A 26,050-nucleotide genomic window follows, 5' to 3' on the forward strand; every position below is an offset into this window, starting at 1 on the left:
TGAGTCTTGCATGCCTGAAAGGGTAATAGCATTTTTATTATCTCATTCCACGCCCTGATCATCCGTCCATTTGCTCCCTGGAGCTGGCAGCAGTTTGCACTGATTCACACGCTGCAGACATGATCAGCAGATCATACTGCAGGCAGAACTTGTCAAGCCTTTCCAAGTGAGTTGCCAATTTATTATGATATCTATATGGATTTAGCCTTTTGGTGTTGTGTAGGAAGTGCTGGATGGTGGTGAAGGGAAAGGGGAACAGAATGGTGTAACAAGTTGGGAAGCTGGTTGAACTAGGGAATAAGCACTGGATGTAGACCAGGTTCTTTTGCTTCTCTTTTTGCTATATTGTGCTCTATTGTCCAACGGAAATGTCTTTGCATTTATGAATTTCTCTTACCTGAACTGCAGAATTTAAATTGCTTTGTTTGGTGGAAGAAGAATATGTTGGAAGGACTGGTTGCTAATTGGAGTTCTGTTAATAGGAAGTTTGCAGAAGTTTCATAGTTTGTGTGAAAGCTTTCACATAACTCAGATTGCTTAATTCACTGAGTAAATAAAGTCCTCATGGCACATTCATCCCTGAATGTGGGAGGGAAGTGAGAGAAGAAAATCAATTAGCCTGTGTAATATCACCAAAGAAATGATCTGCTTTATTTGGGTCCTGTGTTGTTTTGTTTGTCTGCTTTATATGTTGAGGGGTGGGAAACAGGACACTGCTGTGTTTCTAAAATACTGTGATTTATATCAGGGTTTTGTTTAAAATTTGGGAGAGGTTTTGAAAAGCAACTGGCATTTCTGGGTGCCTGGTTTTGGAGTTTCCAGCATAAAATCCTGTGCTCTTGGAGGGAGGGGGAGCTGAGGGATTTCTGAAACTCAGCCCCTCCAAGAAGTCCCTTCCAGGAATCTGAAATCCTTCGTCGTGATTTCAGAAATAGGGCAATAAATAATAATTTAACTAAGAGCATGTCAAATGGGTTTGTTTTGTGTTGGTCTGTGGTGGAATACAGCCACAAGCTGCGGCAGCCATCCCTCACGTACTGCTGTACGGGAATGGGGAGCAGCCGTGGCAGAGCATCAGTTTCTCTGCAACCAGCACAAGGGGAAAGCAAGGGAGGGGAAAGGGCAAAGTGGGTGAGATTTGGGTACTTCAGTGCTGATGTAACTGGTAGAAACTTTGACTCTTGATACGTACTGTGGGGAGCTGGCCCTGCGTGCTGTGACCCAGGCTGAAGCCTCTGAGGCGATCTTCAGACCCTTTCAAGGGTCTGCATTGCAGCTGGTTTAGCTAGATGTCAGGGTCTGGCTGTTCTGCTTAAGAAACTAGAAATCATTGGATATCTTTGCTGAGACAGATTCTCCTCCATTCCCCTTTGGGCAAGAGAGGGAACAGGCAGTGTGCTAACTTTATGCCTGGGATATAAGTGTTGGGCCAGCGCTGGGAGGAATGCCCTGGCTTGCGTACACTGTAGCACCCACGATTATGTTATGTGAAATGAGTTCACTGGAGTCAGTGAAATTATATCTGAATGAAAACAATTCAATCTCTTCCTCTTGAAGCATGATTAGCTATTATACTGTTGGTTTCTTGTATCTTGGGAGATTTGTATCCTGTAGCACCTTCTAAACAAGAGCAGACACACCTTGACAACCAGACATGGGTTTTCTTTTGTCAAGACTCACACTAGCATATTTGGGGAAGAAAAGCAAAGCTCTCTTTGGTGAGGACTCTCAAGAGAAATCAAATGTGTGGCCAAAATTTGGAAACTGATTTATTCCCTTTTAACAAACATCTCTGTGACCTCAGGCCAAAAGCAGGGAAGACACCTTTAGCATTACCCACAAAGGCTTCTTCAAAGCATTGCTTAGTGAAATATGTGATGAAATACTGCCCTTCCCAGGCTGAGGCATAACGTAATCATTCCAAGTGCTCATGTCTTCTCAGGAGACTGCAATGGAAAAGAAAAGGAGTATGAAAATCCTTATAAGTTAACTTACTGGAGACTCTCCAGGGAAAAGGAGGCAGCTTTTATTGCACTGTTTTGAATGAGGTACAATGTGATTTTTAACTTCTTGCAAACGTCCTCTAATGGCCCTGTTTCAGCTGCATCGTTTACAGATACTCTCTACACTCTCAGTGTACTTCTAGTATTTGTAAAAAAATTTGTAATTGCTAAATAACTGAATATAATCCTGTTAGCATTTGATACACTAGAAATTAAAAGCAGAAGCTCTCATTATAGCCAAGAAATCATTCCGGTTGGCTTGAAAATATAAAGACTGCTTAGTACATGTATAGGGATTGAATTGGCTTACTTTGCTGGACACTAAAATAAGTGTTTACTGTGCAAGTTTCTAAGGTAAGCAAAAGTCTGCCTTGCCAACAGGTAGAATGTTTTCTTCCAGCAAATTATAACTTTTGTTCAAAGTTCAGAGATCATTCATGGGCAGTTTGGTTGCTGGAAGTTCACTCTTTCACAGCATTTTCTGGTTGGTTCTTCATATTGCAGGTTATCTTTTCTGTTTCTTGGCTGGATGTTCAAGACAGATAATTGGCTAGTTTTGTGAAGAGAAGGGTGGAAGAGGCTGCTTTTCCACAGACAGCAGCAGTGTTGGAGGCACTATGTTATCTGGTTAATTCTGGTCCAAAAATTGATGCTATTCATTTTCGCTTAAAGCCATCTCCTTCCTTCCTTCTGGTCTTCTCTGTTGGCCATGCTTTTCATTCCTGTTCTCCAGTGGGCAATGGCCTGAATCCTTAATTTGTAAAAGCACTTTTACATTACTGAGGTAAAATAAGAGGGACATAATGTAACTAAAGATCAGATGCACAAAGATATTAGCCTGTAGCAAGCCTATTTGTCTCCATTTTGAAAATTAAGAATGCCAGTTAGCCTCTGAACATGGCTGTTGCCCAACAGTGACAACTGTGCCATGGACCAAGAAATAGGCAGTTTTCTTACAATGTTCTGTTCATTTGTGAGGTGCACTGTTTATATCCAAGTTTCAATCCCTGCTTACTGCAGGGGGGTTGGGGTTGGGCTCGATGATCTCTCAAGGTCCCTTCCAACCTAAAGCATTCTATGATTCTATGATTCTATGGTAAGTTGCACTCCAGTGCACTCCAGTGGGAATGAAATCCGAAACACTTGGGATAGTAGGTGAGTGCTCTTGATGCAAATATATTTATCTGTGGGTGGACCCACAGATTTATGTTAAACACTGTGGTAACAATACTCCATGTATACAGAGCATTCTTGACCTATTAGTTGTCGCTACCTGAATGAAATTAATGTGCTTTGCTGTCTAGTTTACACATCAACAGGGACAGTGGTTATTGAAGACTGAATGTCCAGTTCAAGATTTTGTAGCTGGATTTAGGAACTTTCCTCGTAGTGGGTCAGAAGCAATTTACTGGAAGAGCTGAAACATTTTTGAGTGAGATTATCCTTAGTGGAAGAAATATTATGACAGAGAAAGGACAGGAAACATCTCTGAGATTTCACAGCCTTCTTGCCTCAGTGAAAGATGTTTTTCCTCCTCCAGCACAAACAAGACATTGGGTGTTGGGAGCACAGAGCTGGATTAATATGTGTGGAGTTTTGGGCATCCACCTGAGTCTGAAGTCATGTAACTCTGTGTAAATCAAATTTCTAAGATTTTGTCAGAGAACAAGTGACTCTGGAGAGTTTCATGAAAACCCTGAGCTGAATTCTCCACCCTGTCCAAGCTTAGGTTCAAGCCAGGACAGTGATGAGAGATATCAGACTCAACCTGTTACTGCTCTCTGGGAATCCAAATGCCTGAAATGAGCTGTGAGAATTGTTTCTGATGAAAGGTAGATTTAGCAAAACCAAGAAAAACTGGGAGAGTTCTGGGCAGAACAGAACTGGTTGGGAGTTCATGTCAGGTTTCTGAGATCAGCTTTGTCTAAATGAAAACTAGAGGAAATACTTTTTTAAACTAAAATGCTTTTTTTTGGCACTTTCTAAATAAGAAATTACCAAGATGCATCTTTGCAATATTTTTTTGAAATAAAACATTCTGATCTTTTTTTTGAATCTTTTGATTCAAATTGACCTGTATTTTAAAGAAAAAAGTTAAAAGAAAAGAAAAAAAAAAACTATAGATGAAGGATTTGCCTTCTTGTTTCAGGCTGAATTAAAATAAAACAGCCCTGAACATTTTCCGTATCACTTCACTCTGACAAGGGTTATTTATTCTGCTTCAGCAAAACTAGAAAATTCATTCTTAGTGCAGATCTCAAGTCCAGATAGCTCCTCCACAGCCACACTGTTAGCATAGGTGTTCAACCAGCGTGGGATGGTGGTGGCAGAACTTCATCCTGCTTCTTCATACCCCTCCCTTTCCCTTTCCTGCCAAACCTGCAGTTGCAGGCCTCCCCATCCACCCTGTTCCCAATTCAGAGTAAAACAAGAAGGTTCAAAGAACCAGGAGATTCTCTGGTGATTATTTTAGGCCCTCTGTGTTCTTCTCTCCATATATATAAATATATGTCCATATAATGCAGATGCAGTAAACTAGATAATCTAAAACCATACGTTTAAAAATTCAACCAAGTAAAACACTTCCATCAATTTACGTTTAAATATTCAACCAAGTAAAACAATTCCATCAATTGTTGAAATAATTGAAACTTGGAGAACTGACTTTGTAACTTTTTACTCCTTTTGCATTTTATTTTGTTAAAGAAAACATTAAAAAGAACTTTCTTTGCGCTATTTTCGTGTACTGACATCTGATTTATATTTTGAGCCATGTAAGCACTTAAGTGTAGTAAAAAAGTCTTGACTTCAGTAAGGCCGTTTACATGTATAAGTAGCTGCAGGGCCAAGTTTATAATTATATATCTGTATAATGTTAGCCTTCATACATTTATCCATTCTAATTTTAATTCTCCATTTCATAAAATCTATGATCAAATTTTGGAGCCCAAACTAAGCTGATGTCGTCTCTTTTAATTTAGGACTCAGCCCTTTTATTCTCCTCCTGTGTTTTATTTTTATTAGTTGCTTTCTTTTTGTGCTGATGTGCAGCACATATTGTTAAAGCCACTTATTAGAGCCAGAATTTTACAGCATGGAGACTGTCCTAATAAGGGAAAAAAACCTAGCCCTTTATTGGTGAGGTAAGAGAAATCAGGCAGCGGATAATTTTTTTGCTGATTGAGAAGGATAAGGTGCGGTTTGGCAGGTATCGCATTGGTTTGGCATTTGCTGACATGGTTCCTCTCTTCTGCAGTTCAAATCCTTTGCAGAGTAGACAGGGAGGGTTTCCCCCACGCTCCCCTTTGCCTTTCCCTTCCCTTTTCCTTCTCGTTTTCACAAGTTCTCAGTGTTGCCATGAAATCTCCCTCTGACACACAAATTGGATGTGGTAATGAGAAGTTTTTGCAAGTTTAACAGTGCCATGCTGTAATCACCTTTTTAGGGAAGAGCGGGCACGTTGGAACATAGTTTTCCATGTGAGTTGTTCTACATCTAAACCATTTAAAGAGTTTGTGAAGTTGTCAGAAAAATCACACTTTAGTCCAAGGTATTATGATCCAATTTCTCTCTTCTCAAAAATCTGTCACTGAAGGAATAGTACTAACTAAAAGGTTTAGTTGATGCTTTTAAATTGCTCAGCTGTTTTCCTTTCAAATTACTTTGAAGGCTTATACTGAATTCCAGAGATGAGTAATGCATCCCAGGCTTAAATACAGGCTTCAGATCTGAAGTCAATAGAGTTCCTCAGGTTTTAAACTGAGTTACGATGAGCAAAGTTTCAAGCAAGGGCAGAAGCTGGTATCTAAATTCTTTCCTTCCTCAGTCTCTGTTTGTCTCTTGGCTACTAAAATATCAAGCCAAGTATTGGCTCTGCTTAAATTCACTCTGTGCTGCACCAGGAGACCAAAAGTGATGTAAAGTGGCTGCCCCCTTCCCACCTGGTGCCCTGGTGTGAGGTTCTTAGACTGTAGGAAGAATAACAGTTAACCTAGTCACTAAATGCCCAGTTTTCTCTCTCACTTGCTTATTTATTTTCTTCTTAGTTGGGTAAGTTTGATTGTGTCACTTGTGAAGGAAGTTTTTCCCCTTTTTCCCACCCCATCATAGTAATTCTAGAGTATATATCCTGTTATTGTTGAGGTTAGCTTACTGTAGGCAAAGGATGTGAAAGATAAACTTGGATGATAATAAAGAGAAAAGAAAAATAAACAGCATTAGTATCAGGGGTTGGATGTACTAGTTCACATTAAATATACAGATGCACCATAAGGAGTAGGCTACTCCCAAAAGCTTGCTGCACAACCACTTTTCTGGGGCTTGGTTGTGTGGGGTTTTTTTTGTTTGATACCTATTTTTATTCAGATCCTTCTTCCTCAAAGTCACAGTCTCTCTTGAAGATCAGGGACTTGGCTAACTTTGTTGTCTTCTTTTTTTAATTTCCATCCACCACATTTTCATATACCTTGACTAAGCAACAGTGAGAAATATTCAGATTCTCGTGAGCAAGAGGGACTCCAGCAGAAACTGGCATGCCAGCTGGGGAGGTTTAACTCTGTGCAAGCAGTTTTGATTCTGAACTCTGAATCTTTTCAGATCGCTTTCAATCTGCTTTATACTTCTACTTAGGAGGATCTGGTCCTGCTGTGGGTCCTCCAGGTAAAGGTTGCTGTATTACAGAACAACAACAAAAAGATTATTCTTGTTCCAGACAGCTTAAAACCTTGTTCAGAAAATATTTCCTAACTGGCATTAGGAGAAAATTTCAAAAATTTGAGAAAGCAGCCCCTGCGGAAGCAGTCCATGTACACTTGTTTTCCTTCCCCTGATACTCTAAGAAATGAGGAGGCCTGTCCTAGTGGTGTGTCCTTGAGACCAATGCACTTGTCACTACAGGATGTGAGATTTTGGCTTCTGTTCAGTTTGTTGTAGCTAAATTGCCTGCAGATTTTTTTAACCATAAAAATATATTACACGTTTCTGAACAGGAGGTTTTTGGCTTGCCAAATTCCATCTGCAATACGTTCAGCACTGGAGTTACTTCAGTGTAATTACAGAAGTACCTTCTAGCATCACAACTGTTGCTGTCCTGGCGCGATCCTTACTACAGGTTTTTGTTGTTTGGGGTTTTTTTGGTTTTGTTGGGTTTTTTTAGTGGAGTTTGTAACTCAGCAGTAGGATCATGGGATGGGTGAGCCTCACAAGGCTCAATACACTGTAGGTTTCAGCATCCACAAATGATGTGGACAGTCATCACACACTGACACAGCCATGGTGGAACCTTTATAGTCTCGTTGTTAATTTTGGGTTGTTCCTGGCTTTCCAGGTCCCATGAGCTACAGTGGCCTCTCCTTCGCCATGCGCTTCCTTTCCCTCTTTCTTTTGTTCTTCCCTTTCATCTGTCTCTTGCTACTGTGTTACACAGTATTTTGCAAAGCTCAAATGAAATTTGTTCCAACTATAACATATTCTCTTGCATACTAATTTCTTCAAAAGTAGCCTCCTATTTTTAAACTCTTGTTGAATCATAGCCTTGTGTACTTTGTGTAATGTCCATCTTTCATCTGTGAAGCAGGAGATTTTTAGGATGGCACTTCTCCTGTAGGAGCAAAATCACTGGCATGGATTCTGGGTGTGTACAATGGTGTTGTGCATCTTGGCCTTAGTCATCTGCCTCCTCCTGGAACAGGAGTGGTCAGACACATCGTGTCAGCAGTTTTCTTTCTCAGGATTTGAAAAAGCCCCAAAACCTAATTAGCAGAGGTCACATCTGCTTCCAAAGCTAGCTAAACTTTTACTTTAGTTAGAAAGATTGAGGCTGAGGACTAACTTTCTTCTAGTTCCTCTGTTACATTTCCCATAAAGGCTGTAGCAAAGCAGTTTTGAAGTTCTCTGCAAATGCAGCTTTTCCTCAAGACTTAGCAACATGCTAAAAAGCTCTCTAGCAATGAGATGTCATCTAGCAATGCTATCTTGGTATTCTCACAAGTCCTTATCTATATGGCCATGAAAGCTTCCCACTGACAGCATGTGCATTAGCAATGATTTGCAGCCCATCCAGTTGAGGACAAATATTCCTGTCTTGTGCATATCTGAGAGCTGCATTTGGTCCTTTGTCATTTTGGGATAGCCATGGGGTTAATTCCTTACTTGATTTCCTGGATTTTTCTCTCTCTTTCAAACTCACCCAACACCCTGCGATCAGGTAGGAGACAAAGTCTGGCTTGGTACTTCCCATCCAGTCCTGTGCTTATAGCTTCTGAAGTTAGAAAGGTGAATGCTCTGAACCTATGAAACGGTATTTGTTTCTGTTACATTTTCTGTCTGCTAGTTGTTTCTTGTGCTGTTCTGCCCTGGCAATCATACCAACGTGTTTTCTTTCCCCCAAAAGGATATAATTATGGTTTTCACAAGATTATAGCAACCAGAGGTTTTGCTGTTTAGTGCGTAGTGCCTGGCTTTCAGTCCCTTCCAGCACTTCTCAAGATTCATGAGATCATTTCAGTGAGAGCCTGAGTCCTGAAAAGGCTGAAAGTGTTGCAAGGGTAGGCAGTAGGGAGGTTCAGGCTTGGGGGAATTTAAGGCGCAGGGCTCACAGGTGTGGAGGAAGAAGATAGAGACACCCATTAAAATGCCATTAGGTGAAGAGTGACAGGGGCTGCCTGGAATGTGAGAAGAAATTGGAGAAGGAACTGGAAAAGCTTCTGGGGATCTGAAATACAGGAGAAAACCATTTGGAAGTTTTCTCTGTAACATAGGAAAGTAGGTAGTGGGTCCTTCCCTGGAGCTTCCTAAATCTTTGTTAATTTTGTGGGAGTATTTTGAGCAAACTTTGGGCAAGGATCCAGAAAAACTGTTTGTATATGCTTATAGCTATGCACTAACACTGACAGTTACTCTGTTCCATACTCATCTTGAGCTGGTAGAAGCACTCATAAGTATATCCAAGATCGCCTCATTGGCAGAGGATTGCTAGTGTTACTTAAGTTTTATGCCTGTGTTTACATTAGACCAATTGGTCTTACAATACTTTATTGATGGAGGTAACGCCTGCTGTGCTAGCCTCTGGATCCCCCAAATGGATTTTTTTTCACTGAACATTCCTGTGCCTGAGTCAGATGGGAACTGAAGCGCAAGGGAGTTTAAGCATCTCATGCAGGAACTTGCAGCAGAGAGGGGCCGAATGAAGACCTGTAAATCCCATATTTAGCATCTTAACTATCAGCATGTTAGCTTGAGTTAAAAGCAGGCTTAACTTATTTTTGCAATTTGGAGGATTCCTGATCTCCAGATCCTTTTGTTACCTCACAGCTGCTAAAGTTTTTGTCTTCAGACAGATGATTACCATATTCTTATTTACTCAGTAATCTCAGTCAATTGAGTTGTGGTAACAGGTTGGACCACACAATTTGTGAGCAGGAATTCAAATTTTCTTGTGCTTGTCCTAATTCTTTATTGTGCCAAATATTCTGCAATTTATATTGCCAAATCCTTGCTTGACAAATACTATATTTTCACGAAAGTATATTAAACATAGATTTGCTATCCAGTAATTGATTTTTGGCCCCTCCCAGTGCCTTTCAGGATGCATGACTTAAATTCAGTGAGAACGTTCATAAAAGGGTAAATTGAATTGCATCTTCCCTGCAATGGGCTCGGTGTGAGTATATGAATAGTTACTATGGATGGCTGGGAAGAGGACACTTGGATGAACCTTGGCATATTTGGATCAAGTCTAAGGTCTGTTCTCTGCTGTTGTTATTTCTAAGGACCCGTCTGCTGTGCAAATGCCTTGTTATAGGAGTCTCAGTGGCTTCCTAAAACACTCTTCTGTCTTGCAGTGCAGGTAAGACAGTCAACGTTTTGACTTTGAATCAAGACAAAGTCCTGCAAGATCCAGTGTTGGAAAGGTTGACTGACATTCAGGTCAGTCCCATCTACACTGTGGGACTGAAGAGGGTGCAGTGGGTGCCATGGTGCACAGAAACTTTCCCATGTGATGTCTTCTACAGTTTCTGTAGGACTAAAATCTCTCTGGTGTAGAGCTGGTGTTTTCTCACTCAGTCACCTTTTGGGAGTCCTACCTCACCACGTTGGCTTTCTGCACCTGTTGAAGCTTGAGAAACAGAAGGATTTGGCAGCAAGATAACTCCTTGTTTCCCAATGGTAGGGTGAGGACCCTGCACCCCATTTTCCATACTTTCGGGCACTTAAGTGTATCTCAGTTCACAGCCTGGTGCTTCAGAAAGGTGCCAGGCTGTGCTGAGGCATGCTGACCCTTGCACAAAGACTGAGGTGCTTTTGCAGTGACATGGCCGCAAGATCCCCTGGGCTAAGCTAGCTTTTTGCCGTTCCTTTCCCATTTCCCAGCAGGCACAACTCTTTTTAAAATGTAAACTACTGATTTGGAAGTACCTAGCAACAGAAGGCATTGCACAGAGGAGAGGCAGGCTATCACTTGCTCAGAGAGAGCTCAGGGGAGGATGTCTCTTTGTTCAGTATGCCAGCAAAAAAAGTCCCAGGATAATCAATTCTGCCAGTGGCTTTCACACGCTTTCAGGCACAGTGATGGAAGTCAGCATGGTGCAGGTGTTGGAGATGGGCCTGGGAGGAAGCAGCCCACGTACCTGCAACAGCTCCCTTTGGAAGCTGCTGGAAAAGCTCCTGGTAGCTTCAACAGGTTTTGAAGCAGGCATGAAATAGTGCAGTCAAAGCAAGAATCTTATCTGCTGCGTGGTTTAGGCTAAAGGAAGTACATTTATCTATGTCTCTGTTTTTCCATTCCATAAACTGGCATTATAGTAGTAATAATATCCACCAAGCAGAAGTCAGAAGGGGTTGCAAGGATTAATTAACGTTTGTGAAGCACGTTGAGATCTTTTAATGGAAAGAAGTTAGCGAGTGCCAAGTACTAATATAACAACAATGGGAAAATAGCCATCAGTCTGCATTCACTCCTGGAATGTAATGGATTATACCAGAAGTGTTGGCTTAAATATTTGTGTGTGTGTGTGTGTGTGTTTAATGATGAATTTCTTGATTACCTTTTCTTTAAAAATGTTAGTTGAACTTGTAAAAAGGCTTTGCTTCTTGGCGATGGAAACTTATCATCTCTTGTCTGCTCTCACATTTGGAATTAGACTCTTTTGCCTGCACTTGCAGTCTGTTACTGTTAGCCATATTGCTTTCTTACCACAGCAGCCATTTGTTGTCCTCCCCGCCTTGTTGCCCACCTCCCCTCACTTTCCTTCTACTGTTGATCACACTTCTGTCTTCTGTAGTCCCATCTGCTTTGTTCCCTCACCTTTGCTGCCCTGGACTCCCCTGCCATTTCTTTTGGCAGTATGATGAAATGCAGATAAAAGAAAGTATATGTTGTGTGGCATCAAACCAATGCTTTGTGGACCAGTGCTTTGGTCGTGGTGTGCAGAGGCAAGGACAATTACAACATGAAGTAATGCCATGCTCTCCAGCAAGGGCACACTTATCACTATCTGGAAGCAACCCAGAGCTCATAGGTCCACCCCAGGTTAGTGCTCCTCATCCTCTCCTGCAACCCAGGTGCCAATGCAGGAGCAGCGTGAATGTATTTTGCCTGTTGGACAGGCTGGACCTAGGACAAGGACTGAAATCTTGGGGCCAGGGTTTGTATCTGATGAACACGAAGCACAGAAGGGGCTGGAGGGAAGGCTGACCAGTTAGGGCAGAGGATGGCTGTTTAGCAGTGGAAGATTTGCTGAAGAACCAACAGAACCCGATCAATAACTTACTGTGAATGTACAACTGGCACTACCGCTCAGCAACCTGTGTCCATGCAGAGCTCATCTGTGTGGGGATGCTACAGCATAAAGCATTTAGCAACAGCTATTACAGACTGTTTCCCTCTGTGGAACTGCTATTCCAGAATGAAATTGAAATTTAAAAAAAAAAAAAAAAAAGCATACCGTAATAATTGCTGTAATTTGGAAACATGCTGTATATTGCAGAAAAGCCCCTTAGTCTGGCACAGTACCTTCACAGGGCAGTTTCTCTGTGTTAGGTACCTTATGCCTCTAACAGCTGCATGTGTCCCATTGGAAGTCTACAGGCCATGGGCACTTCTAGGGCAAGCAAACTTATTTTCTTCCATTTCCTAGTTTTTATCTGGGTATTTTCTGTGAATAACTCATGACTTGTAGATAGGATAGTTTGTTAGTGAATATTTGAAATGAGAGAGGTTTTCGTTGAACTTGAGAGTTCTGTCAGAAGGTTTTTTTACCCATTTTAAAGAACTGTGTCTTTTAGATTTGTATTTCCAGTGTGATTGATCAGCTCTCATGAAGTCAAAGTCAGCTTTCCACAGACTTTCTCCAATAGTTTACACTAAGTTGTTTAGTTGTTTCTTACGAGTAACTTCTGGAATAAAGATCGCAGCAGAGCAATGTAAGGGGAACAGGCACATCTGAGGGAAAGCTAACTGAAAGGATGAAGCCAGAATATTTTATTGTGTTTATGCGGGTGTAGTTGCAATGGCTGCATTTCAAACTTCCAGCTGTTTAAATTGCACAGTGCTGTTATATGATGTCTGCAAATCATTGTAACATTAGTGTGCTGTTCAAAGTGCTGTACGTGACCTTGCATATCTGTACAGGCCTGTTTTATGGAAGGGTTTTTTACCTTTCATGAAGGTGAAAGACACATCGGGATTAGCTTTTGGAGAGATGCATGGAATGTATCTGCCCCTAATCCTGTTAGCAAATGACAGGATCTGCGCTCATAATTCCTCTGCTGTCTCACTGAAAATGTCTCCTAATCACCTTGGCTGTTGACAGTAGGTTTCTTAAACACCTGAGAAGGAGACAGATGCTTGTCCATGTTAAAAATGAATAGCCATGAATTTCCCTTGAAACCAAGTAAGCACCTGCAGAGCATCCATGAGTTGTGTGCATGGGGAATCAGTACTACAAAACTTCGAGACATCTGATTTTCATTATTTTTTTTCCCATTCACCATATGCTGTAGCACTGAACGTATTTGTAATGCTGTATCCCCCCTAAAGTGGTTTATTTCAATTAGCATAAGGCTTCACAGTCCACTCTGTTTTGGTGCTTGTTCTGCTCTTACATTTCAGATGCTTTCCTGTTTGCAGCATTCATTTCAATATTTAGTCTGTTGTGGTATGTTAAGGCTGTGTCCTGCTCTTGCATATTTTGTGCCGGGAAGAGTGGATGAAAAAAAGATTATTCTATGATTATCTGAATGATTATCTGGTAAAATTATTTTTCCAGGCTCCCTGTGTGCAAATACATGCCTTGTTCCTGCAACACAGACTTTGCTGTATTTCTGAAAGCTCCAGCAGACATCTTCAGGGACCTGTCTGGCTCTGAGCAATAGTCATTTAGTTACAATCTTGAATCCCCTGGGAAATATAGAGGGGTTTTGACACTTCACAGAGCCCAGGCTAATGCTAACACTTATGCCTTTTATGAATCGAGCAATAAAAACAGCAGGTTCTGACCATTTGTAGGCATTTCAGATCACGTAACATTTCAGGCAAGGCCAAAGGAGTTACCAAGCAATGTGTAGTTTGGATAATCTTGACCCGCTATCTTACAGTTTCCATTCTGTTGGTCATGGTAGATTTTGGCTTTCCAGGCCCTGGACAGCTGTGTGAACCTGGCCCAATGCTGGATGTTAACGGCAGAGCCGCATACCCAGTCTGAGTGCTTTCGCACCCTGACAGATCCCTTTCCCTCTTCCCAGTCCCCTGGGTATTTCTCCATCAACGTTTCTCCATTCCCCATCTCATGCCTTGCAGGGATGGAGGCTCCTCATCCATTGCTACTGTCTGTGTCTCTCCTTCCCCAGCCCAGGGAGATGTCTTGTTCCAGGCCCCTTCCTACAGCCCAGTCCTTGTTTGATCCCCACTTCCAGCTTCCGGCCCCACTGATTCTCTCTCCCAGTCTTGTTCAAATCCATAATCAATTTCAGTCTTAAATCAGTGACTGATGCTACAGTTACGGAGCCATAGCTGTAGCCTACGTGCTGAGCCACTCTAGGTGCAGCTGTATTTCAGTGATATATGAAATAACTCCTTTCAAGATGGGTCCAGCACTATAGGTGAGTGTTGTCCCTGGTATCAGTCAACGTGATGCTGTGAACTTTCTTCCCTTCAGGATTCACCTGTAGTAGAGTCCTAGCCCCTGGTTCCTCATTACACCCTGCAAAACCTGACAGGCAAGTGAAGAAAAACCATGAATGCAAAAGGGGATTCTGCTCATAGGGAAGATTTGTCATCTTAGAAAACCAAAGCCGTGTTTCATCTCAAATTTCACATCTTGTTTTGGCAGGGTGGATGGTGAGTAAGTATATGCTGGAAGTTAATTGTGAGAAGGTTGGGCATGGTGATGGAGGATTAGAATGCGTGACTGAGATTGGTTTGGATGTTAATGAATCCAGTGATTCCCCGAGTTAACTTTTTTAGTAGTTGTTCTTACATGATATTCAATGGAGCAAATACAGGTTGAAACAAAAGCAGCTTCCTGTGGATAAGACTTATCCTCATGGTCCTGTACTTCCTTTTAAAATACAGTCCTCTTAAAATGCAGCAATCTTATTAATCTTTGTGGAGGGAATGAAATGCAAGCATCAGTTTGCTAAGAGGCTCTCTTATTTCCTAGTGTGCTGCATTAAACAAGCCTTCAAAGCAGGTAACCAGGGTGGAGGTAGAGAAACAGATGAAACTGAAGGGCTAGAGGTTGTGTTTCCAGGTCAGCGATACATACATAATTTCTAATAATTCAGTTTGTGCATTCCTGAAATCGTAGCTTTGTTTTTGTTTGCTAATTTTGGAGGATGCCGCATACGGTTTTGGAATAAAAAAATAATACCAGAAATAATCTGGTTGGTTTTGTGGTTTGGTTTGTTTTTTTTTTTTTAAAGTTTAAACTTTTTTTTTCTTCAGAAAACATTACCTGCTGCAGTTACAGGGCTAAACTAGATGGGCAATGAGCAGAGAAGAGTGAAAACCAATTCTCCTTCCATCCAATCTCCTTGCCTTTGTCTCTATAGTGAAACCTTGCTAAAATATCCCTTGTTTCTGTCACTGATGTAACTACACTAGGGTGGAGGAAGCCTGTACTTTGAGCACCATGTTCTGTAAATCTGATTTTAGCTCACCTAGCCAAGGTGAGCTTACAATTGCAGGGCTTGTCTGGAAGTTCTGCTTTATGCCATAGCTGCCCTCAGAATTGAACCGTTAGGAAGAAACACTGGGATGTTGTAAAAAGCCTGGCATAAAAAAATGTTGAAGTTGCTATTGCGCTCTAATCCCAAATGTAGCAAACCCAAAAGTGCAATTCAGCTGGAAAATACTTGTATCAGTCTAACAAATAAGCTGAATTTATTGTATTTTACCCCCTTTTTATTCATTAGTTTACCCCTCTCAAAGTTTATCCTCCAGGTACAGGACTAAGACAGACACTGTTCTGCTTAATCTGCAACTTTGATTGAGTTGTATTTTGGGAGTCCAAGCTGGAGGAGCTACAGCTTTGTTCAGTAATAGCACTCTCTTGCGTTTAAAGGGAGGTGGTTACATCAGGAAACTTGGCAAAAAGAGACCACTGCTATAGATATAGGGAAACTGAACAATAGTAATTGGGAATCCTCTTGAAATGGATTACAACTGTTGTGCTTGAATAAAAGAAAAAACTCCATTTCCTAATGACAGCACAATTTCCACTCCAGCCTCTGGTGGAAAAAATATATTGCATGTGATGTGAGTTTTTTATTTTTAAATAGAAAGAACAACTGTTTCTCATATTAATTTCTGAGAAAATATATATATTTTATAGATGTATGCATATAAAAAATACATATAGAAAAACTGCTGTTGGGCCATGAAAAATGGTCCTGTGCTCTTGTTCAGGTTCCTCCACAGAAGGCTGTAGAGTTCCTTGTGTGCATTTGCTCCAGATTCCCCACAGTCTGTCTGATGGGGCATCCATCCCTGCCTACACCTACCTCACGGTCATAGTTTAATGACATGACTGTGCAGCATGAGAAAATGGCCCAAGAGCAAAAATCCTCCTCATGCCTGCCTTCCCTCCCTTGCCTTAATTTAGTGATCTCTGATAGAGATCATAGATGATGACATGAATTTTGTACGAATTAAAAAGATGTTTGGAGGAAATGCAGAACTTTGTAGCTTGAGCATGACACATTGGAGACATCAGTTTGCCTAAAGGTGCCTATAAGAAAATTTAGGTTTCATTCTCAAATCTTTTGCATGTTTTCTAGAAAGACCACAATTCTCAATATGCAGGGGAATTTTTTAAGTTACAAAATGCCCATGTCTGTCTTCATTTTTAATTCCTTCTGTCTTGAGTAAATCTCTCAATCATGTCAATTGGAGTTTTATTTGCAATGAAATAAAAAAGAGGAGGAGTTAGATCTTAACTTTGAATACATTCAGTAAGCTAGTAATTTGAGGTATGAAAGTGCCTTGAAGGGCATATTGAATACAGGGGCCCAAAACCACAAGAAAGAAAATTTACGATTTGGCTTTGTAGCAATTGTGAATTGTATATTCTGGGGTGAATTCTGTAAGTCCTTACTTATGCCTCAGCTAGGCAAAATGCCCATTATTCTCAAGTCATATGCCTGAAATATTACTGGGTAAGGCTGTGGCATAAATTATTTTGGATTTTATATGCAATAAAGGACTAGAAACTGGAGGTGGTGGCAGCAAGCAGAAAGCAATTTGCTGCAGAGTCAACAAATGCCACATCAAGCACAGTGGTATGCACAGCAATTGGGTTTTGCTCCCACTTTTTTAAGTTTAAAAAAGTAAGCTTGTTTTGTACACTTTTTTCTGTGTTTGTCATCTGCCAGGGAAACATTTCTGGGTGAATTCCACTAAGCTTCAGGGAAAGCAGTAAAAAAGTAATAGTTATCAGCTAGAAGGCACTTGGCCAATTATTGTTTTCTGCCCAGTTATTTTTTTCCTTTTCATGTGAAACTTCTAAATTAAAACAGGTTAAATATACCACACTGGTCACTGGCAGGTCAATGTCAAGTCTGTTGTGGATGAAGTAAAACTGCAGAGCATTACAGACTTCGCATATTGAGAGAATTACATGCTTTTCCCTGGGACATTTCCAACAAGTGCTTTTATCTAAATATAATATATGTCGGAGGCAAATTTGACATTGTTTCAGTAGCTGAAGGTTTTTACCCTTCATGTTAGCAGCCCTGCATGCGATTTATGCTGAGGTACTCAGAGGCGATTTACCAGAGTTATTTGAATGTGGTTGGAGAATCTGCTTGCATTTCATATTATGAAACAGATCATCAGTTTTCAGCCATGAGGAAAAAAAAATAGGCGCGTGCATGAGTCATTCTGTCTTTGTGCAGAATGATGCAGTGATGTTACAGACCTGGCTCTAACTACGAGGCCCAGGTTTTAGGGCTTGTATCTAAAACCAAAGCAACAACGTTGTTATGAGCAGAAAACTGCAAGAAATGAGACAAGGTATTGGAAATCCCGGGCGTCTACACAACTGAAACTTAGATTTTCAACTGAAACCAGTAATTTGGGAAGCTAGGATCTGTCCTAGAGGCTTCAGTGCTATCTTCAGCAATGAAATAAAATCTCTGGCTACTGTTGGCATGAATTACTTGGTAGTCACCAAGTATTTTTGTCATCAGTATGGAGTCATTTTCTCTTGTGGTTATTGGCCCGCATATCACTTTTTATACTTCATTCTTCCATGTGGATTGCTTGCACCTTAGTTTTTTTTAGAGTCAAACTGCTAAAGGGATGAGTGTACTTACTTATCTGTGAAAAAAGCCTAAATGTTGAAAACATCAAAAGAAAAGAAATCATAAAGAAGAATGTACACAAGCTGGACCACTCAGAAGACTTTTTCTTTCCCATACTTAACTGTTTTGTCATGCAAACAAAATAATGATCTCACAGCCAGATCCTTAACCAATGTAAATAATCTAAAGATTTTGCTCAGCTAAAGCAAAAAATGAGTTGTTAAAATACACATTGTTTTATCTTTTAGGTATTCTAGATTGAGGTTTAAAATAGGAGAAAGGCTTCTAAAGGTATGGTAGGAAATTAAGGATGCCAGATCTGACAGAAAGTATGTTCTTCTGCTAACCCATTCAGTAAACAGAAAAATAGTAATCCTTGAACTCTTTGGAGCTGTGAAAAATAAGAAAGGATATTGGAAACACACGGTATGAACATGATGTACATGAGAAGGGAATACGTTGAAAGATGTATCAGTCCCTCTATTTTTCCCAGACAACTATGTGGATAGCTGGGTAATTTGCCTGCTCAGGAGTGTAGGCTGTGTAGCTCTAGAGAATGTGCGGGTGAAAGGAGTAAAAATATTTGAGAGACATAGATAAATTATGAGCAGAATGAGAAAGCATGTACATTCTGTAAATGGAAGACTCTAGTGTTTAAGTCCAGCAGGTGCCACTGTATAATCTAGTCTAACTTTCCATACCTAAGAGATAATGGAATTTCACCAAGTTGTGTCTATAATGAGCCCAAGAATTGCTATTTCACTGTAGTATAACTTGCAAAAAGGCACCTATCTTAATGTGGAGATGCAAGAGATGGATGTTCCATCATTTCTTGTGTACTTAATCACCCTCACTGTTAAAAACATGTGCTTAATTTCCAGTTTTAATTTGTCTGGGTTTAATTTCCAGCCATTGGTTAATTTTATCCACTTGTCTCTCCTACATTCAATATGAAAAAAAAATGGTGCATGTCAAATTGAGAAATATGTGAAAAATACGGGTGTTAATAACAGCATTCATGCACAACATTGGACTGAGAACTGTGGTGGCATGTCTGCATGTCTCCAGCATAATCCCCTGTTTTCACTCACTACATCTTTTTGAAACATGAGCATTTTGGACTGGAATTCTGCTTGTTCCCTCATAAAAATGAATCTTCTTAGAGCAGGTCTGAGCAGAATGCTGGCAGCTCTCATTGGATTATGGAGGAACGGTTAGAAGAAACAGTTTTCCCCACAACTCCCCCCCCACCATTCACCACATTTTTAGATATGACTTGAATGAAATGCAGCTGACATTTGACACGCAAAGCTTGACAGAGGCATAATCATCTGGAAGCATGTGCACTTGTTATGTTTTTTTGAGGCGAAGACTGATCAGTTGTTTATATCTACATTTTGAAGCATGCCTATCATAACACAAATTAAATGAACAATAAAAAAATGAAAAACATATGAAATCATAAATAAAAGGGGACTGAATATCAACAGTGACATGAAGAGAACTCCCCAATGGGTATTGAGTCCATCCTCACCCCATCCATCCTTTCAGGAAGAGCCTGGGTAAATAGAAAGTCTTTCTAAGAGTGCAGAAGGCCAACAAATGCAGCTTCTGTATTCTGAGACTGGCAGTGAAATTTGTCATCAAGGACGTTTTACTGATGTCCTCTGTCTGCCATCACTTAGGAGATATACAAGTCAACAGATGCCACGTTAACTGTTGTGGTGTTAGGTAATGAAGTGTGAAGGTCTTTAGAAGTAGGTTGGTAGATTGCAAGAGGAGATGCAGCAGTTTGATACAAGATGAATGATCTGATTTCTTGGGGTAGAGCACAGAGAAAGTCAATCTGTAATAGATGTAAAGGCTTCTAGAGAACAAAGTTGTGTGGGAAAGAGCTTGCTGAATAGGTACAGTTACATCTAATTGAGGTATGTGTTAGGAGGGCAGTGCTATGAATGCAAGGTGTTTTTGCAGGTAGAAGAAAGAGAAGACAGACTGGCATTGGAATGAATCATGGCGGAATGAAGATGCAAATCTGGGCTGCCTGTTTAAGTGAAAAATCTAGTCTCAAAGGCTTTGTTCTGTTTGTAAATTTTTCACTTATTTCTGATACCCTTGAGGTGGAGTCAAAGCTCAGGTCCACAGCTCTTCTTTCTCCCTGCCTCCTCTAGAATGGAGTAGTGTGATTCAGTGTGAATTAGGCATTGGCTTTTTTCCACCCCTGTGAAAAATGAAAAATAATTTAGATTCATCAGGTTTAGCGTACGACTCACTGAGGGCAGGTAACGCTACAAACAATTAAGTTTCTCTTTAATCAGAATACACACTGTTTAGAACAGGGACCAGACCTTCCCTTATCTTTATAAAATGCCTACTGAGCCCCTGAGCTTGATTAGGAAATTTCAGTGTTGTCATAATTCAGACAATAAATAATAATATAGTAGTACTGGGCAAGAAACTCTAAAACCAGAGTGCCTCAGATAATCATAGAATCATAGAATCGTCTAGGTTGGAAAAGACCTTTAAGATCATCCAGTCCAACCATTAACCTACACTACCAAGCCCACCTAAACCAATCAAGGGTAGACTAGACTAAACCATATCCCGAAGTGCCACATCTACCTGTTTTTTGAACACTTCCAGGGATGGTGACTCCACCACCTCTCTGGGCAGCCTGTTCCAATGCTTGACCACCCTTTCCGTAAAGAAATTTTTCCTAATATCCAGCCTAAACCTCCCCTGGCGCAGCTTGAGCCCATTTCCTCTTGTCCTATCGCTAGCTACTTGGGAGAAGAGACCAACACCCACCTCACTACTACCTCCTTTCAGGTTTGATGTTTGAACTGATTTGCGGTTTCAAGTGGAAACCAGTTGAAGCTGGATTGCATGAAATGGTTTCAGCCCCATAATCACCCTAGCTATTACCAAGTTTCTTGCTGGGTTATAAGTTTATTTAAACGCAGTGCTTGACATAAAATAGAGAGGGTGCTGAATCTCTCCAAAGAAGTTCTAGGGCAGATGCCCTCATTGCCTGTGTTCCCAGTCCAGCAGAGTTATGGTCTACTCTAGGCTGTAGAGTCCCCCCATTCATTAATGTTTTAGACTTACTCAAATAATCAGGAGATTTGTTGCTGACTTCAGCAGGTTTGGGATTTCAGCCCTGGAGGTATAAATCTGTCCTACCCGCTCAACAGGGCAGAATGTCTGTTGTTACTTGTTATCCCTACCTAGCGTGGTGGGAAATGTCTTCTCACATAGATGAGATGCTTAGTCTTCTGTACTTGAGTTGTACTGCATGGGAAGTATGATAGACTCAGCACTAATGCTTTACTAGAACAACTTACCAATAACTCACAGAGATTACCCTGCTTTTTCTCACGTCAGAAACATAGAGAAGGTAACAGGAGAAGCTGCCAACACCTTTTTTTTTTTTCTTTTAGTTGACATTTAGACCAAAAGCATGTTATCTTTGGTAACAGGGTGTAGGATGGTTTCCAAGTCATCATCTTTTCATCTGAATATTTAATAAGAGGTGTCATGTATCAGAAGGCTTAGCATACCTCTTTGAGATCACGCTGTGCTGTGCTCTCATTGCCTGAGATAGCTCGAACAGCTAACTGTAGAGAGAGACTTGCCTGCAAAGACTTCAAACCGTTATGCAGAAGGTGGCAGATGGATATAAGGTTAGTTTAATTTATTGTGGGGTGTGTATGCGTGCTGGGCAGCGAGGCTGTTCTCCAAGGGTGGAGAAACAGCACAGGCCAGCGTGGATCATCAGATTTCCATCTGTCTGATATACAGAGCTGAAAGCTCAGAGTCATACTTTTTGTTATTTGTTTACTTTTGGTCTAAAGAATGTCAAAAGATGTAGGCAAGTGCAAGATAAGCTCTGAAGAGCTCCCAAATTGATTTTGCTTGTGATGGGTGGCTAGGAAGAGCTGTAACAGTGGGAGAATGAGGGTCAGTTGGTCTTCCCACTCCCAGGGGAGGGTGCTTGAATTTATGTGTCTGCCTGTGGTTTACTTTCTACATGAAATTTATTTGATACCCTAGGCAGCAGGGGAGGAGGAGACTACTTAGATAACTAAGGAAAAGAGAGTGATGTGCCAGCTGAGTTAGGGTGAATGAACTCAGTGCGTGAGGATTGAGAGAATGGCGAGATGAACGCTGTAGTCAGAAAAGCATTATTTTTCATGGGCAGAAATGGCATTTGTCTAACTTGCGCTATCTTTCCTATGACTGAATTTCTCATGGAAAGTCAATGGCAGTTAGGGTGACTATGTTGAATTGTTTCATAAATGATTGTGCTGTCAGTTTGCTCACAGTGTGGTCATTAGCCCATTAATTACCATAGCCAACCTGAACCTGCGTTTTCAGCCTCCTCTGCTGTCAGTCTGGTGGTGTGGTGGCTACTTAGGTCCCCTCCAGCAAACCTTGTATTTGTGAGGCGAGCAAAATGGCTGTAAAAGTACAATCTGTGAAGTAGCGTTAACATAACTGTAAAGAAAATATGATACAGATCTATAAAATACTGCTATTAGTTGTTGATATGACTATTTCCAGATTACTGGGGACGTTTCATGCATCCATGCTGATGAACAGAATTGAATGCTTAAGATTATCCTTATGGGTGGAGCCCATATCTGGTGTACTTGCTCACTGTAGAAAACCGCTGTGATATGCAGTGAGGCAGTGGATATACTTAAAAGGATATTGAGAGAGACTGTCAGCTTTCTTAACAGATGATCTACGTGATAAGTGTCCAAAGACAGGAAATACATATCTGCTTTCATTTGGCTTATTTAATGGGTACCATTTGGTGGGAGTTTTTTGCTTAGGGCATTTTTTTCTTCTTCTTTTTTTTTAGTTTTCTGAGAAACTGGTGGTTTTAAAAAGGCATTTTAAGAGGCTTTTAAAAGCAGTTGTTCTCCTTGCTGTGTAGGAGTGTTCTGTGTGGATACAGAGAGTAGGGTAAACTACTCGATCCTCCCATGGTCTCACTGCAAAGACAAATCCTGAGCCATAGGCACTGGGAAGTGACTCAGTCATGGCCATTATCCAGCTGCCACAGGCTAAGAGCAGCATGCCCTCTCCTTTGCCCTTACATTCAGAGTTCAGAGCTAAAAAGATTGTAGGTTTCTTGCAGCCAGAACATCTTACTAACAAGTGGGCTTTCTGCGGTCAGTTTGCTAATGCAGTTTTATTCCAGACTCTCTTTATTCTACAAATTAAAGACCCCATTGATTTATTACTGTATTTATATGCTTTCTGTTCTAGACTTAAATGAAATGTTGATCCCCCTTTAAATTGCTTACAAATGACAGGAAGTGTTTCTCCTTGCCTTCCCTGTGTCACCTCTAGTGCTTTTAATTAATCACCTTCCTTTCTTCCTCTTCCCCCTACTGTGATCCTTCATGGCTGTGCTGCTCATGGTTTTTGCCCTCTTTGAGAGGAGCTGTTTCTACAAAGTAAAGGTTGCAAGCTCTTGAAGTGGAGCATGAAAGTAGCAAATCAAATGCTTCATTCACCGAGGCCAAGAAAAGTTGCATGGGATGAAAATGCTGTTCCAGGTCTGGCAAGTGGCTCAGCCATGTTGGGTTTTTAATTTCCTTTTTTTAATTTTGAAAGGAAAACTGGAATAATTCAATCTCTGATGAACCTATACTTTCACTCTTTTTTCTGAAAAGGAGAAAAGCAGTACCAGAACGAGGTGATGGGAGAGACTGGGACCTAAAGAATCCAATTCACGACTAGTTTTAGTTGCTTTTAATGATAAAATATTCCTTGAAACACAAGTTTAACTGTGTTTGTTTTTTCTTAGTGCAGAGCTCTTTTTTTTTTTCTCTAAGTGCATTGCTGTACAGCTAACCTAAATGGGTGACTACCTAAGTAAGGGTGACTTCTTAACCTTCATGTATCAGACCATTGCTGGAAGCAAAGTAAATGAACGTGCTGACTGGGTCTGGCACATGTTAGCTTCCTATTTCACTTTCCCTGCACAGAAAGATAAGAGGAATGCAGGCCTTTCCCTTTATCTCACACAGTAATAATGCACCTCAGCAAAGATTTGAATGGGCTGCAGGATTATTAGGATTGTAGTGTCTTGCTTTCCTTTTCAAGTAGGATGAAACTAAATGTAATCATCTGTTGCGTTAGACGAACACAATGGGTTCTCAGCCGTAGGCTTTCATCACAGCAGTGATCTTGTATGATTTTGGCCTGGCAGGGCTCCAGGCTCACAAAAATTTTGTAGGTGTCAGATGTTTGGCACTCAGAACCGAGCACTGAGAGCTGTTGTCATACTTGTGTCTCCCTGCTTTATAGTCTTTCAGTTTTAGAATACTGTCACCATTTTAAGCATGTTATATTTAGAGGAGGCTAATGAAAATCTTCTTGGCTAAGTCCAGCTTCAGTTACATGGGTTTGAGCAATAGTCTGCTCAAATGCTGTTGCATGCATTCTAGCAGGATCATGGTGCAGCCTAGCAGGATGTTTGCTCAGCTACAGAGCTTGGCTTTTATGGTCCTGGTATTTTCTAGGAGCAAACTGACAGTGTGGTGTGGCTGCTGCCTTCACTATGACTGTTTTGTCAAGTTCATTTCTGAAAAAGAAAACAAACCCAAGCTTTGAAACTGTGCATCTCAACTTGACAGCTTATTTGCTAAACAGCATATGGAGCAGCCACTGCAGCCATGCTTACTGTGCTCTGATCCGCTGCTTTTTGTAATTTTTCAGTCACAGTGTCCTATATGCTACAGCCCCTTTTTTTTCATATCCCTAATGCTCTGTTGCAGGCTGTCCTACCAGAGAAACGATGATGATGAGGAAGAAGCTGCCAGAGAACGTCGCCGACGGGCTCGACAGGAGAGGCTGCGGCAAAAGGAAGAAGGAGATCTATCAGGAGAAGTAACAGAGAAATCAGAAGTTAATGCCCAAAACAGGTAAACGTCTGATGTTGTTTACTGACAAGTCAACAGTAAGTTTTGTTCAGAGTAGAGAAGTATCTTGAAGAGGGCTGTTTTGCTACTTAAAATTTAAGCACCAGGTTTGGCCATTCTTCCTTTGAAGAGGACCTAACACTGTGAGGAGCGCCACTGGCTGTGTCTACACAGTGGGGTGGGAGCGTTACTGAAGCTGGGCTTGAGGCCATGCTCATAACCCATTCCCAGGGTGTCCTCAGGGCTGTCTATGGGGTAACTCAGCTGGAGCTCATGGAAGGAAATCCCTCTGACGCATCCTGCTATCAGATTCCCTCAGACATGACTGCCTCTGGCCTCACAAACCTCCACATCTTTTGTCCTATTTATAGGGGCCATGGTAGCATGGGGCCAAGGCACATGGGATTGGTAGGCACCCAGGCCTTGAGGTGCAGCTGAAACATACCTGCAAGGTGCTGGGTGGGAGTGGTAGACCTCAGCCCTCATCTGGCCTTGTCAGGGTCATACAGTTATAAACAGCAGAAAAGCTTATGGAGTGAGGTGCCACTTGTCACAAGCTGAGTGGGCAGAGCTGGCCTTCCAGTCTGTCCATCATTTATTCAGTTTCACTTAGTCACAAACAATAAACCCAGATTTCCAGTATCCATAACACAATTGACAGAAGAGACTAGAAATAATCATTGTGATATCAAGCTAATAGATACTGAACACAAGTAGCATTCTATTAAAGACAAGGAAAATGGATATAGATAGGAAACCAGCAACATTTCTGATTGTATATTATAATCTTTTTCCACAATAGAGGGGGGGAAAAAGCTAAAAAGAGGGAAGAAACCTGCACATAGGAGAATTAAACAGCTGAATTTTGAAGGAGTCAAAAAACCTCCAGGCACTGAGAGCAAGATCCAGTCCTGACACCTACAGGTGTTGAATAGCATGTCTTAAATTAGGTGCTCTGCTTGTTCCATTTTCTAACAGATTATGTCCCTGTACAGACAGTCACAACCTCACCGCACCCTTAGTTGCCAGGCTGTCCCACTATGGACTGTATCTGCGGATGTTGTTGCTGAACAGGAGTACCTTCCTGTTGCTAGAGAAGTTCACTGAAGTCAGAAAGTATCTTGCTTGTTTAACATCTTCAAAAATTTTCCCTGGTGGGAAGGCTGTGCATAAGACACGTACACCTGAGGCCTAGCTGAAGGGGGCCTTAAAGCAAGCTAAGGTCTTCCAAGTACTCTGCTGCAGGATGCAGAGGGGGAGGAGGAATTTTTCAGGGCTGTTCATGTTTCAGCTGCTCCAAGCATCAGG

The 26,050-nt window shown here is 41.2% G+C and overlaps 1 protein-coding gene across 1 annotated transcript in view; it reads left to right on the top strand.

Moving 5' to 3' along the window:
* CALD1 (caldesmon 1) overlaps positions 1-26,050 on the top strand; it is a 96,540-nt gene that overhangs the window by 40,609 nt on the left and 29,881 nt on the right. Inside the window, exon 2 of the mRNA XM_075712530.1 lies at positions 24,599-24,745. Coding sequence (XP_075568645.1) covers positions 24,599-24,745 — 147 coding nt within the window. The remainder of the gene's footprint in view (positions 1-24,598; positions 24,746-26,050) is intronic.

This window comes from Pelecanus crispus, chromosome 1 (assembly GCF_030463565.1).
Source record: "Pelecanus crispus isolate bPelCri1 chromosome 1, bPelCri1.pri, whole genome shotgun sequence".
In the NCBI taxonomy this organism is placed as follows: domain Eukaryota; kingdom Metazoa; phylum Chordata; class Aves; order Pelecaniformes; family Pelecanidae; genus Pelecanus; species Pelecanus crispus.